General features: G+C 53.6%; 5 protein-coding genes across 5 annotated transcripts; 3 read left to right on the forward strand and 2 right to left on the reverse strand.

Annotated features, from left to right (window-relative positions):
• Positions 1–608: 608 nt before the first annotated feature.
• On the forward strand, positions 609–4140 carry KRP23_7091 (Mitogen-activated protein kinase kinase 3; the record flags this gene model as incomplete). Its single annotated transcript, XM_067892362.1, has 12 exons — positions 609–1007; positions 1078–1822; positions 1918–2135; positions 2219–2367; positions 2460–2836; positions 2911–3005; positions 3077–3148; positions 3218–3313; positions 3415–3537; positions 3616–3698; positions 3775–3841; positions 3907–4140. 12 exons carry the CDS (start codon positions 609–611, stop codon positions 4138–4140), a joined length of 2658 nt encoding a protein of 885 aa, XP_067744250.1.
• Positions 4141–4247: 107 nt separating this feature from the next.
• Positions 4248–5148, reverse strand: KRP23_7092 (uncharacterized protein; the record flags this gene model as incomplete). The annotated part of the gene is made up of 4 exons (XM_067892363.1): positions 4248–4397; positions 4471–4599; positions 4676–4747; positions 4825–5148. 4 exons carry the CDS (start codon positions 5146–5148, stop codon positions 4248–4250), a joined length of 675 nt encoding a protein of 224 aa, XP_067744251.1.
• Positions 5149–5290: 142 nt separating this feature from the next.
• Positions 5291–7600, forward strand: KRP23_7093 (Cell division cycle 5-like protein; the record flags this gene model as incomplete). Its single annotated transcript, XM_067892364.1, has 1 exon — positions 5291–7600. The coding sequence occupies one exon, from the start codon at positions 5291–5293 to the stop codon at positions 7598–7600; it is 2310 nt and encodes a 769-aa protein (XP_067744252.1).
• Positions 7601–7767: 167 nt separating this feature from the next.
• KRP23_7094 (uncharacterized protein) lies at positions 7768–9791 on the reverse strand (the record flags this gene model as incomplete). The annotated part of the gene is made up of 4 exons (XM_067892366.1): positions 7768–8175; positions 8257–8966; positions 9045–9279; positions 9348–9791. The coding sequence occupies 4 exons, from the start codon at positions 9789–9791 to the stop codon at positions 7768–7770; spliced, it is 1797 nt and encodes a 598-aa protein (XP_067744253.1).
• A 1997-nt stretch (positions 9792–11788) lies between these two features.
• Positions 11789–13630, forward strand: KRP23_7095 (Protein phosphatase PP2A regulatory subunit B; the record flags this gene model as incomplete). The annotated part of the gene is made up of 6 exons (XM_067892367.1): positions 11789–11972; positions 12040–12146; positions 12212–12677; positions 12753–12917; positions 13001–13170; positions 13268–13630. 6 exons carry the CDS (start codon positions 11789–11791, stop codon positions 13628–13630), a joined length of 1455 nt encoding a protein of 484 aa, XP_067744254.1.
• Positions 13631–14374: the final 744 nt, after the last annotated feature.

Raw genomic sequence — 14374 nt, forward strand, 5'->3', positions numbered from 1 at the left:
TCATCGTCCACAGCCTGGGCAGCATCGTATTGATAGAGCTTGGAGAATGGAGAACTAGCGATAGCTTGCGCCGAACATTGAACTCGGCCAATCCATTATTCTCCAGACCGAACCTTATACGTGCAGGAGTCTCCTGCCAGAAGGAAGTGGGTCCTGTGAGCAAGCTTGATTTTCTCGGGGGTTATCTGCGTTACATTAACATCACAGCCATAACCTTCGCATTTTATTTGGCAACAGCACAATGCTGTAGGCTTCACTGGAGCATCGAACGTCGTTAGCACTAGCGACGTTCGACGTGCATAGATCTCTCTTGGGCGTTTGGTTGGGTTTCACGGCAATCGTGCACACTGGTACAACTGGAACGAGAGGGCGGATGCGGAGATGTCGTAGGTGCCCTAACACTCTGAAGTATTCCCACGCTCGCGTACCAGTGCAGAAAGTAAAGACTTACCTCTCTATTCGCTGAGCGTCACTCCGCTCTTCGCCAGCGAAGGTCAGGTCGCGTAAAGTGTAGCCATCTGATTTCCCTCTTCAAACAGATCGGTATTGCTAGATTCCAGGCGAGCGGGGGATACACTTCCTGGGCTTGATCGTAAGCAGCAAGTCAAATGCCGGAGCAGCTCACGATGAAGAAGAACCGGCACGTGTCCAAGCCCGCGGCGCAGCGCGAGACGTCGCCTCCGTCAGCGGCCTCCAGCAGCAGCAGCTCCTCCAGCCACCGCCGCGACCTGCTGAGCGGCTCCATCGAGGAGGTCTCGCGCCAGACGCTCCTCGAGAGATTCCGCAAGCGCGGCCGCGTGGAGAGCGCCAACTACGAGGGCCGTGAGAGTCGCGAGCGGGCGGCCGCCAACACGACTCTGCAATCCAACAGCTCACCCTTCGCCAACACAGCGGACGGCGCCAGTCCCATCCTGCTGCGGGCGGGTCGGGCGCCGCACCATGCGACATTCCTCGTGCACAAGAACACGCTGATGCGACCGCAATCGGCGCCGAGTCTCACCAAGCAGGTGCCGGAGGAGAATGTTCAGCTACTGAGGAGATGTGGACTTATGTGGTGTCTTGTTGCTCTGTTGATAGGCGGACGACGAGGTGATCGCACGCATTTTCCCGGATATTTGCCCGCGAGAACTGCGGATTGCAGAGGTCAAGTCGTGGGAGTGTCCGTGGATGGACAAGGATTTTCTGGTTTCTCTGGAGACGACCGAGTTGCTGGAGCAGCCGCACAAAGGGGAATCGCTCTCGCAGGCTGCAAAAATCACATCGGCATCTGCTCGTCCACGCGGCGATGCTTCCGTTCCAGCGCCGAAATCGGCTCGTAGCATTGGCTGCCATCAGACTAATGGTGCTGCTACGGAGAAGAATGCCGACCATACTGTGACCGAACTGGACAAAGAAATTGATGCGCTAGCGAACCAACTCACTCTCGAAGATAAACGGCCTCAACCACTGTCGCCGGTAAAACAGGCGCAATCGCCTTCGTCCACAGGTACACCGCCACCAGTATCTACTCCTCGCGATAGCTCACCGCAATGGAAAACCGTAGAGTCTGCTAAGAGGACCCCAGGTAGTGCCCGTGCAGGCAAGCGGCCCCAGCTTCGACTCAAACTTGAAGATATGCCCACACCCCAGCAAGCGGAGGAGCGGGCTCAGCGAGCAGCTACTAGGCTTATTGCGAAACGAGATGCTATGGAGGCAGCTGCAATTGCTGCTGCAGCTGCGTCGGGATCGAATACTCCTGTGAGTGGCCCTAGCGCCGCACAGCAGGCGATGATGAAACTAAATTTCAGTTCCGGCTCAGAGTCGGACCTTCAATCTCCAAACGGTGCGGTCCGCATGCGATTTGTGACTTTTGAGTCGGGCGCTGCTAACTATTGATGCTTCACTTCTGTTGACTTTAAATTTAATGATGTACTGTAGATGGTGGGCGGCATAGTGCTGGGAGTGCGTATTCACCGAATCATGGCATGTTTACGACCAAGAATGTGGCAGTGTCGGAAGCGGGTATTTCATCACCGGATGCTGCATGCCTGCATCTGCAAGAAAATCTCGAGCGTGTTAAAGAAATTGGTAGAGGAGCCTCCGGGGTAGTTTATAAGGCCATTCACATTCCCACGCTGAAAGTGGTCGCTGTCAAGGTGAGTTCTTACGATGTGCTCTGCCTACAGTTGGTCTTGTTGCTAAATCCACTTTGTGCTTATATTGTAAATATGGGATACAGGATGTTCCTGTGTACGGACGAGGGCAACGCCGGCAAATGGTGCGCGAGCTGCATGCATTGTACTCTAATCTGGTTCCCATGGGAAGTAACGACAGCCCCATGCCGTATCACGATACCCCCGGAAACAGCCCCAACAAGCCCAAGGCGAAGTATGCGTCTTACCTGGCGAATATGCTTGCTTTCCCCAGAATACGCTTGTGCGTGTTTTACTAACAGGGCTTTGTTATTTTATATATTCCAGGCCCAGCCCTTACATCGTGTCATTTTACGATGCGTTTGTCGATCGCCCAAAAAACTCAATTTGCATGGTTATGGAGTACATGAGCACGGGGTCACTGCAAGATATTGTTCTGCGTGGTGGCTGCCAAAACGAAAAGGTTCTAGCACGCTTGGCGTCGGGCGTCTTACATGGGTTAGCTCATATTCACAACAAGCGGATGGTACACCGCGACATTAAGCCGCACAATTTGCTGACAAACCGAGAAGGCGATGTCAAAATTTCGGACTTTGGTTTGGCTCGTACACTGAATGATTCCTCCACCACAACGAAGACATTTGTGGGTACTCTACTTTACATGGCACCCGAGCGGATAGGTGGCGGTGATTACTCTTATCCTGGTGAGTCGTGCGTGGGATGTGGCCCCTAGTCACAGCGTGCTCACGAATTTTCTGTCTTGTTGTTGTTTTTGTAGCCGATGTTTGGTCTTTTGGACTCGCCTTAATATCTGTTGCTCTGGGCCGCTATCCGCTTCCGACGCAGGACGGATTTTTCGGCTTGGTTGATTCCGTGAGTTTTCTCTTTAGTCCAGCCTTCTTTTCCTACTTGCGTACTCACAACATAGACTGACACCCTTTCAGGTTGCAAACGAACAATGCCTGAAGTTGCCGGCTGAAGCATACTCTGAAGAATGCCGCTCGTTCACCGATCAGGTTCGTTCATTTTTGCAAGCCTTGTGCTTGGTGTGTATACTGACTGGTACCCATTGGGTATGAGTGTAGTGCCTTACGATTGACCCAGACGACAGACCGTCAGCTGAAGCGTTGCTCCAACATCCATTTATTCGCAAATACACCGCTGAAGAAACTCTCGCCGAGGTGCGTGCAGAATGAAACTTGCTGTGGTAGTATCAAACCGGGTACCCCGGTATGGGTCTTTGTGACGTCGCACTTTGTAACGTACACTTTGTCTTCAACAGTGGACATCGTTCATTGATAGAGTGCAACTTTGCGAGGAACGCGGCAGCGAGCTTGAATCTTTAGGAGATGCTGTCTATCGACACATGTACGAGCACTCCGTGAAGTTCTCGCACCAGCCACAGGTCAGTTTGATGGGACGTGGGTATATGTTGGGAGTGGAATTCCAGGCGGGCTCATCAATTTGACTGTTTAAAATGCAGTCGGACTACGGTGTATCCTTTGTGTCCCAAGCGACCCCCACGTTTTCTCGACGACAAATATCTCTTCAGCCGGTGCAAATGAGGTATCCGCCAGGCTGATCTGGGTGCAATTGGATCGGTACAACAGCTAACAATATGCTTTGCATGCGTACTTTGCAGCTTGCAGCTCGGACTGGCGAATTACTTAGATGTGCCTGTGCACTTGGTTTACGAGAAATTCGAAGAGGTGCGTGACCGACTTGTGCTTGTGGAATTATGTACTCCTGACTGATCAAACACTTCATGACGCAGAAACGAGGTTTCTACAGCGACAAGCTGCTGGAGGACTACTGCTATTCTCCGCAAAGTTGGACAGCATCGCCTGGAATCTCACGGCGCCAACAATTTGGTATTGGCACGGAGAGCCCACAGCGAACACCAAGCGAGAGGGGGTCGTTTTGGCGAAAGTTGCAAGAGAGCATGGCGAAGCTCGGCCACAGCAAGCGCAGAAAGGAGCGAGAAAGAGGCCGCTCCTCAGCAATCTAGTTACGTCGCGCTGTACATATTCGATTAGCAAGACAAGGATAATACAGGTAATGAAATGCTTACGATTGGTACCGAGATGCTACCAAAGTTCTGCTTGTCCGACCCATCTAGGTAGCATCGGTAGAGTTGGATTGTGCAGTGGCCTTCATTGCGTCTAAGGGATCGAGCTTAGCGATGGTTTGACACGGAACGGCAAATAACTCCAGTCCTTTGGCATGGTAGAATACCTGAGAGCGAGCCAACTCGCTCACAATTTTCTGCGAAGTAGTAGATTTTAGAGTGGTTAGCAGGTTAGCGAGAGCGGTAGCTGAGAGGCGATACCAAACGCACTTTCATCTTTTGAATTCGATACCGGTCGAAGCTCTCCATGTGTGTCTCCAGCAGTGCGTTGACATTCTCTACTCGCCGTTTCTGGTCCGATAGCATCCGCAGCTTCTTCTCTCTTGCCGAGCTTCCTCGCTTCAACCAGGACAAAGACACCAATACATTAGTGTCTGACCTGCATTACCGTTGTCTCCACAGCTCTCCCACATACTCTCATCTCGTCATACTCCTTCTGTAGTTTGGCTTCAATCTTGATTGCCTTCTCCCGGTCTTCCAGCAGTCTCTGCAGTAGTCCAAAGTGTCAGACCCCTCTCTCTCTCTCTCTCTTCTACCCTCCTTCGAGCTCTTCAGGCCCCGCACCTTCATGGGCACAATAGCCCAGTCCTGAATCTGCGTGACCACCTGTAAAATCTCCGTCTCGGGTCGCAGCATCATAATGTCGTGGCTCTCGCTCGCCAGCTTCTGCCCACAGTCGCCCAGACTCTCCAGTACCTGCGCCAGCGGCGTGCACTCCTCCTGGGCCGCGATATCCTCCAGACTCTTGGCGAACGCGCCCAGGAAGGTCTCCTGCTCCTCACGTGCCTTCAACATCCTAGCCACCAGCTCCTCCAGCGCGCGTCCATTGCGCTCCATGAACTGCAGCGCCGCCTGCAGACTGCGCCCTCGCTGCTCCATCGTCGCCATGACAACTTCAATACGAAAAGATACGTACCACATCAACTATACACGATACGATGTGATGTGCCGCACACCACTCGTTTCGCTCCATTATCCGTCGCTGCGTCTGTCGTTCCCCGTCTGTCGCTGCCTCCCCCCGCAGGCAGCCATGCGGATCATGATCAAGGGCGGCGTGTGGAAGAACACGGAGGATGAGATCCTCAAGGCGGCCGTCATGAAGTACGGCATGAACCAGTGGGCGCGCGTGGCGTCGCTGCTGTCGCGCAAGTCGGCTAAGCAGTGCAAGGCGCGCTGGTACGAGTGGCTGGACCCAAGCATCCGGAAGACCGAGTGGAGCCGTGAGGAGGAGGAGAAGCTGTTGCATCTGGTCAAACTCATGCCCTCCCAGTGGCGCACCATCGCCCCCATCGTGGGCCGCACCGCGGCGCAGTGCATGGAGCACTACGAGCGGCTGCTGGACGCCGCGCAACACAAAGACGGCGTCGACGTGAGCGACGACCCGCGGCGGTTGCGCGCCGGGGAGATCGACCCCAATCCGGAGAACAAACCGGCCAGACCCGATCCTGTGGACATGGACGAAGACGAGAAGGAGATGCTGTCGGAGGCGAGGGCTCGGTTGGCCAACACCAAGGGCAAGAAGGCCAAGCGCAAGGCCCGCGAGAAACAGCTGGAGGAGGCACGACGCCTCGCTACGCTGCAGAAGAAGCGCGAACTCAAGGCTGCCGGAGTCATGTCGTCCAACCCGAAGGTGCACATGAAGAAGCGCAAGTACATTGACTACGCGAGCGAGATCCCATTCGAGAAGAAGGCCCCCGCTGGGTTTTACGATGTCGCGGAGGAGAAGCGCATCTCCAGCAATGGCCTGGACCCGAAGCGGGCGGCACTGCAGCTGGACAAGCTGGAAGGCGTGCGCCGTGACGCTCAAGAGAAGAAGGAGCGCAAACAGGATGCCAAGAGACAAAAATCGCTGATGAAATCCAACCTGCCACAGATTATCGCTGCGGTGAACGAGAAGAACGACCCCATCAACGCGATTAAGCGCACTCCGCTGGAGCTGCCCGCACCTGTGGTTTCGAACGAGGAGCTGAGCGACCTCGCTAAGTTGGGGATGCACGCTACCCATGCAGCTGCGCTTGCGTTGGAGAACGGATCAGCTACCGAGACGCGTTCGCTTATGGGTGACTACAGTGCCACCCCGCTTCATCCCGCTACTGGAGGCCCTGCAGCTACGCCATCAAGTCGCGACGTGCACGATAATATTATGCAGGAAACCGCCAATCTGCTGGCCATGCGAAACAGTGCTACTCCTCTTCTTGGCGGCGAGAATGTTGAGCTTTACGAAGGAACAGGCTATGCGGGTGCTACTCCGTCCCGGACACCATCCTCAGCAATGGCTGGTGGAGTCGGTGACAAGACGCCTCTGTCTGCCACACGCACACCACTGCGTGATGAGTTAGGCATCAACCCGGAGCAACTCTATGGTACAGAGGCTGAGAATACCAAGGCAGAAAAGGCTCGGGCAAAGCGACTGGCAGCCAGTCTGCGTCAAGGTTTCAACAGCTTACCCGCGCCTCAGAATGAATATGAAATTAATGTTCCGGAGAAGGAGGAAGCTGACGATGACCGCGTCACTGGCCTTCAGGAGGAAGATGCTGGGGAGCGAGAGGCTCGTGAGCAGCAGCAGCGCGAGCAGGAAAAAGAGCGTGAACTTAAACGGCGTTCATCTGCTGTGCAAAAGGATCTTCCTCGTCCTACAAAGGTGAAAAAGGTGTTGATTCACAGCGCAATAACCGAGGTAGCGGACGAAATGTACCGAATGCTTGAGCATGATCGTGCCAAGTATCCCATAGATGATGGCAAGTCCAAGAAGAGCAAGAAGCGCAAAAAATCTCCGAGCGCAGTGGCAGTGCCGCATTTACAGCAGTTCTCGGACAGTGATATGGAGCACGCGCGGCAAATGGTGCAGATCGAGGCCAGTCTGTGTGGCGTGAACAACGTGTGGAAATCTCAGGACGCCTCGATTCTCGGCGCTAAATGGGAGGAAGTGCAAGCGCGTTATTTACGCAAAGCTGACGGCGAAGGTACAAACGGTGGTGTGTCGTTCCAATTTGCTACATCAGACGAGGACAAGTTGCATGCCGTGCGAGCTCGCTTTGCGGAGTTGAAGGAAACCGAGCAGTTCCTTGCCAAGCGAGCGCAGAAGCTGGGCGAGCGGGCGCGGGTCGTAAATGGTGGATTTTACCGCCGCTCGGAACAGGGTTTGCAGTCATTGCGCAGCCACATGACTGAGCTTCAGAACGCTACGATCGAGCAGGCGTGCTTCGAGGATCTGGCAAGTGTCGAAGCCCAGGCGCTGCAAAGCCGTATGTCCCGACTGGCAAACGAAGTGAACTCGCAACAGCTAATCGAGGTCAAATTGCAGAAGCAGTACGCAGCACTGGTCCAAGAGCAGCAATAGTTTGATGAGTTTGTAGGTGATCGCACAATTGAGGCAGCATACTAAGATAAAAACCGCAGCGCCACTAGCTCGCACGGTGCGACCGCGCATAGGGCGATAACAAGCTCCAGTGCTCAGTTAATCTCTATTCAGCCGCATTGCGACTCAACAAACGTCCCTAAATGTTGTTACTCATCGTCGTCGTCACAAAACAGCTCGGTTTTCGCTGAAGGAGCAGAACTCCGACCTATGCGCAAATTTTCAAGCGAGTACTTGCGGTGCATGAGACTTACAAGTGTCTTGAGCTCGTGCCACTTGGCTGACATGGTCGATTTGTGTGCGTCAGCCAGCTGGTCCAGCTTGTTCAGCATGATTTTCATTTCTTTTGGTGTGAGGATGTTGAGGAATGCCTGTAGTGCAAGGTCCATCAGGGCCACCTTCTTGCACAGCAGATCAAACGGCGGCGTGGTTTTCGATAACTTGCCGTTCTTGCGCGTTTCCGCATACTTCAGTGTCAAATCTTGCACAATACCAGCAACGATGTCCACCACAAGTCCACTCTGGATCGGAAACTTTAACGGCCTCTCGGACGTTGCCTGTATATCCAAAACGATCATAAAAATCAACATTAGCGACTGCGACACACAACAGGGTACCAGGAGCACAATCTAGCGTACCCCCTCCAGTAGCTTTATGTCGATTCGGTGCTGCAGGACGTAGATCGACAGTCCTGTGGTGAGTTGTGTGCCACGCATTGTGCGCGGAAGTCGACGTGCAACTGCGAGCCAGCCAGCTGCCGAGTCAAACAAGCCTTCGTTGGCCCCAGCGATGCGGAGAACAAGCTGCGGCGCCCACTCTCTCCGCCACTCGGCGCGCGGGAACACATCCAGGAGTTCTTCAATGCAAATGGTGGCCAGGTCTACAATACTGGCGTGGATATCGTTTTCAAACTGCATACGCAAAAAAAACATCGTGAAACTGAAGGCATCGTAGCCCTCCAGCGTCAGTGTTTTCGTGCGCAAACAGATCACCAAGTACATCAGCACGTAATGCATATTGAGGGTCGGGAAAGGCAGTACGCGCAATTTCTTCGTCGACGGCGGGGTCGCCGGGATCTTGCTTTTCACACTCATGGATCGCTTACTGTCTTGAAAACCATACGCGCGGAAGGCATTGAGGAAATCGTAGATGGTCGGCTTCCACTCCATTTCAATTGCTGGGACCTGGGTGCCAAAAGCCGAGCGGAAATCCTCAATTGGGTGGGCAAAACACGCAACGGGTAGAGCTGCGCTCAATCTCGGAATGGACGCCTTGTTGACCGAGCTCAGCATCAGAAAGAGATTGCTAAAGCATCCGCTAACCACGTGACTGTCGCTATGCGTCGACACTGCACAAGCAAATCAAGGAGCACTCGTTAGAGCCGGCAGCCGACATTTCCTTCTCACGGGCATCACAACAAGCCTACTCGTCATAAATAACCACGATCCTATCTTTGATGGCAGCGCCACCGGTGTCGGTGGTGCAGCAGTTCTGGTGGTCGATTTAGTCGGCTGCGTGAGCATGCAGCGGATCAAAATGGCTTTGGACCACAGCAGTCCGCTCAGCTCTGCGTCGTCCGTGGATTGCATGACCGCGTACACGAGCTTAAGGTCGCTCTTGAGCTCCGTCTCCGTCGCCTTGTACGTGCGATACGGCAGAGGCTACTCCGTAAAAAACACTTTTTGTCAATACATCATCCCGTCACGAGCCCTTCAGTGCCCCCACCCACCTCTGTAATGGGCGTAAATACGTAGCCGAACTTCTCTTCGGCTACCGTCACCTCCGAGCCCAAGAACAGGTGGCTGTCGCCCGAGAGCGTGGACATGTTGCTGGCCATGTGGCTCATGAGCTTCCCCAGCGGCGAGGAGCCGCCCTCGGACGCGTCTCTGGCCGCAGCCTCGCTCTCCTCGCGCAGCTTCTGCAGCTTGCGCTCGCGGTTCTGGCGCTTGCGCTTCTCCGCCAGGTCGTTGCTCAGCAGCGCGTCCAGACTCGTGAACTCGGTCAGGATGGCGCTGGCCTTCTGCCGCTTGCCCCGGCCGCGGCGCGTGTCACTCAGTTCAAGCTCCTGCTCATCGTCGGAGGAAGAGTCCGACGGCGCCCGGCGACGCTTCTTTTCCGCGGCGGGCGCCTTGGCGGCACGCGTGCGCGTGCGCGTTGCAGTCGCTCTCGCCATTCCTCGGTTCGCTTGTTCGGGCGAGATAACAGTCTAGATATCTGATATGACTATCTAGAGGATATCGGATATCTCGGGTTTGCTTTCTCAAACACGATGTACGTTGTCAGGAATTATTATCCTCAGAGCGCTGAGCCATTGACTATGGCGCAACTTGCAATTAAAGTAAGGTGTACAAGAAGACGGAGGAAGTCGGGTTTGCGAGCGGAAACACACACCAGCAAGACGAAGCTGGTAGTTAAAAAAAATCAACTTTAAAACTACGACCGGGTTTCTTTTGTGATAGCCATCTAGCCTCGCTCATTGTTTCGGGAAAATAAAGAAGGTTGCTCGAGCGGTGGCAGTGTATATGCAGTACCGCGACGCATGTGTGGAATATGAACGCATGAGGACTTGCGTTCATGTAGCGAGTTGTAACGGGAACACATTCACTGACGATTTCAAGTTTGTGGAAGTAGATTGATCTTCCAGGATGATTGAGGCCAATGCGCACTCTTCGATGACTCAAATGCGCTGTAGCGACTTAAGAAAACAAAGGTTTGCTCCGTGGTAGTTACCTTCAACCACACTAGGAGAATGCACAGGTCGGATGCACTTAATATCGTTTGATGGCCAAGGCATTGTTGACCCCATGTGCAACTTGGTGTCGCTCCAGCGCTTGCTAGAGATGCCCTCCGCGCCCGTTAGAATCTAGCTAATTAAAGATTTGCAACGGACGTTCAAGTGAGTAGGACACTCTTGAACTCGGCCCATCGCTGCCAGGGGGGGCATGTATTTCGCCCGCATTTATTATAATAATACCATTCGGGTGAGCGCACTTACAATACATGTAGTTGCCAAGCTCTTGCTTTCGACTGCGGTGACATATGAATGCGAGTCGGAAGCAATCCAGCGAGACTTGGCACGCCTGCGAGGCTGGATCGTTTGAGGAAAGCGTCATTTAGATTGTGGCCAGCAGCTTCCTGCAATGGCTCAAGCTTTGCTGCGCCGAGCAAAACCAGAAACAGTGCGCGCCAGGATCGCCGAGGACGGCAGCCACTCGCTGTCGCTGGGCTTTTACGCGATAATCGCCGAGTATCCAACACCATCCGAGGCAGGGTCAACAGCATATCAATCTCACGTGCTTTTCGACCTGCACTCTTGAGAAGATGGGACGGCCGACGCGAATGTGGTGGAGATTCTCCACGGCGATTACGTAGTCGATTCCTGCGGCACCCGCTGCTGTACTTGGCGCAGCCTTGCGGCCTCATTTTCTCCTCCACGCAGCACATATCTTATTCGTTGTCGTCGGCGCTGTGGGGCACATCTGTGAGGAACGAAGCCGCTCATTTGTCATGCAAGCAGTGGCGAGTTTTCCTGACAGGTTTTGTGATAAGCTTCTGCTTCGATTTTTCAGATGATGCTGTCCCCGACAAGATGAGTGCAGTAAATGGTCTATTACACCCGATCTGGACGTTATATACACATATTCGGATAAATCTGTTTCAGCCATGAAACACTGAAAGTCACACCCGGATACAATTATACAAGCGTACAATCCAGTCGGGAGCAGCAGTACATAGCAAAAAATGGAAAAAAAAATGCGATTGAAGATCGCGATGCCTGTCAGCGTCTGGTCGGTTGAGAGGGACCCCATTCGCATCGTTCGAGCTCGTCGCCTCGTGACAACTCCATCCAGCAGGCAACAACGGGATTTGCATCACCGCAGATCCTTCAGACGCCGTCGTCGCTTCAGCCCTCGAGTGCTGACCTCGCCTTGCGTTCGTCCGTCCATTCTCCAAGTGGTCGCGCCCGCCCTTCTGCTAGCGTGAAAAACGAAACCCCCAGCCGAGGAGCAAAGCGGCCTTTGAGGCAACACCTCGAGATCCTCCGGCGAAAGAAGAGAAGGACCCCCAAGGCGAAAGCAGCAGGTGCAGCAGTCCGTTGGCCAGCTTCGCTTCTTACAGCGCCAAGCAGACGGTCGTGTCGAGAGCAGCTCCCAACCCCCTCGCGTCTGCATGACGCAAACCAATCTCCACGGAGACATCGGAGGCGAAGAAGGCCGAGTGGGTGCGCTGACCAGGCTCAAGCACACTAACGCCGGCGCTTTGGAAGTCAACATGGCAGAACCCACAGGCGAAGCTGAAGCCGAGTGGGGTCAGGTCTTTTCCGCGGGCGAAAGCGCCCGGAGCTTCGTTGAAGGTAGGGATTCGGTGGCGTTACAGCTTTCAGGGTGCTGGGTTATTGACTGCAGATGATGACTCTGCAGCCGAGGTGATTTCCGCGATTGAGTACGACCGATCGGGAGACTTTCTAGCCACAGGGAACAAGGGCGGCCGAGTCTCCATTTACTGTCGTCATGGAAACCTTGCGTCGGTCCGTGCTCTTATGGAGTTTACCTGCAGGTCTTATCCTCTGACATTGTATGTTGTCCAAATCAGAATCAAACCATGTACAGCGGGATGAACGACCCGCAGTATCAGCTGTACGCCGAGTTCCAGAGCCATAATGCCGAATTCGACTACCTCAAAAGTCTGGAGATCGAGGAAAAGATCAACCAGATCAAATGGTGCCGACCGTCCAACGGGTCCCAGTGCCTCCTGTCTACAAACGACAAGACTATCAAACTCTGGAAGGTACACGAGCGAAGCGTGCGTGAAGTCACCACGTACAACGAACAGGGACTCGCTCACGTGCCACGGGCCCAAATCACACCAGAGCTCATTCGCCTACCACAGACCAATGTTCGCGGCCAGGTGACGACGTCCACAGCCAAACGCGTCTACGCGAACGCACATACGTATCACATCAACTCGATCGCGATCAACAGCGATGGAGAGACGTTCATGTCGGCGGATGACCTTCGTGTGAATCTGTGGAGCTTGGGCATCTCGAATCAAAGCTTCAGTTCGTCGATGCTCGCTTTTGTTGTCGCCTAATGCCATTTCTAACTTATGTGCGTTGGTGGTGTTGTTTTGTTAGACATCGTGGACATCAAGCCAGCAAATATGGAAGAGCTCACGGAGGTTATCACAGCTGCGGATTTCCACCCGACGCACTGCAACACGATGATGTATAGCACGAGTCGCGGCGCCATTAAGCTGGGCGATATGCGGCAGGCGGCGTTGTGTGATGCGTACTCTCAAGGTGCGCACTGTTCCTGATGCACTTTTTGTGTTGTTGGCCTGGTGAAGCGTGCCTAATAAGGAACACTTCTTACGGGGCTACAGTTTTCGAAGAGCAGGAGGATCCTGAAGCCAGAAGTTTTTTCTCTGAGATCATCGCGTCGATCTCTGACATTAAGTTTTCTCCTGACGGCCGCTACATTATTGCACGCGACTTCCTGACTCTCAAAGTCTGGGACATCAACATGAACTCGCGTCCGGTTCAAACGATCAATGTAAGTCGTGCAATATCTGCTTCGGTATTGGCGTTGAAAGCTGGTAGGGTGATCTGGTGTTGCTGGTCTTACTAACCGTGTTTGTTCCTACGTCTAGATCCACGAGCACCTTCGTCCACGACTGGGGGATCTTTATGAGAGTGATTGCATTTTCGACAAATTCGAGTGCGGGGTCAGCGGGGATGGCAACAACTTCATCACGGGCTCGTATAACAGCGAGTTCCATATTTATGACCGTTATGGACGCGCCGATATTTCGATCACCCCGCGCACAGCTCGAGTGAGCCGCCGGCACTCCATGCCCCAGCGAGGCCTCGCGCAGCAGATTGCTGCAATGCCCGCTCCAGGCGACCCTGATGCTTTGGATTTCTCGAAGAAGATCCTGCAGACTAGCTGGCACCCATCATTGAACGAGGTTGCTGTATCTATTCGCAACAGCCTCTTCGTATATGCCGCCTAGGTGCTTTGGCGCAGAGTACTGGATGCGTCGCTCAGCTATTATATAATAGCAAGCAAAAATTAGCGGCAACAGTCAAATCTCCGGTTGATAAGAGAGTACAGCAGCAAGCAGCGGATTCAAACGAGCAAAAGCAACGAACACGAAGCAACTGAAGCGCGGCCTCTTTCAGTTCCCGAGCATTGGCGCTGGCAATAGGCGATTAGTTTCTGGAGCTGGTCAACAATTGTGAAAGTGTATCAACGGAAGTACCACGAACAAGTACATCAACAAAGTAGTAGCTAGCAAGACTTACCACTCATAGTTTTTATTGCCATATACGGGTCACTGCTCTTAGATAACTTGATCAGGAAACTTTGAAACCCGCCGTGTTTGAGGCGTTCGACGGCCAACGTGGAACCAACGAGGGCCCGGGCAGAACAATTCAACGTTCCTTGCCAGTAATACAATGATTACTGGAGAGCTGTTGTTGATCGAATATCACGCTAGGAGGAGCTCGGCGACGACCACGAACAGTAAGCTTCCAGTCGCTGGCCACATTTTTTCAGAAAACACGATGCTGGTGCTCACAATGGGGACGGCGTATATTCGACAATGACACTAGCCCGACCAAAGGGTGGTAGCAACACCCGCTTCGGCGTTTTGATAGTATTGAGCTTCCTTGCACTTCCACGCAAAATATTTTCGCCAACTAGCATTTATCGAACAGAATTATCGATGCCCCAAGCCTCCAGCAATAATAGCCGA

The sequence above is a fragment of the Phytophthora ramorum genome, assembly GCF_020800215.1.
Source record: "Phytophthora ramorum isolate Pr-102 chromosome Unknown Phyram_PR-102_s0006, whole genome shotgun sequence".
NCBI classification, from domain to species: domain Eukaryota; phylum Oomycota; class Peronosporomycetes; order Peronosporales; family Peronosporaceae; genus Phytophthora; species Phytophthora ramorum.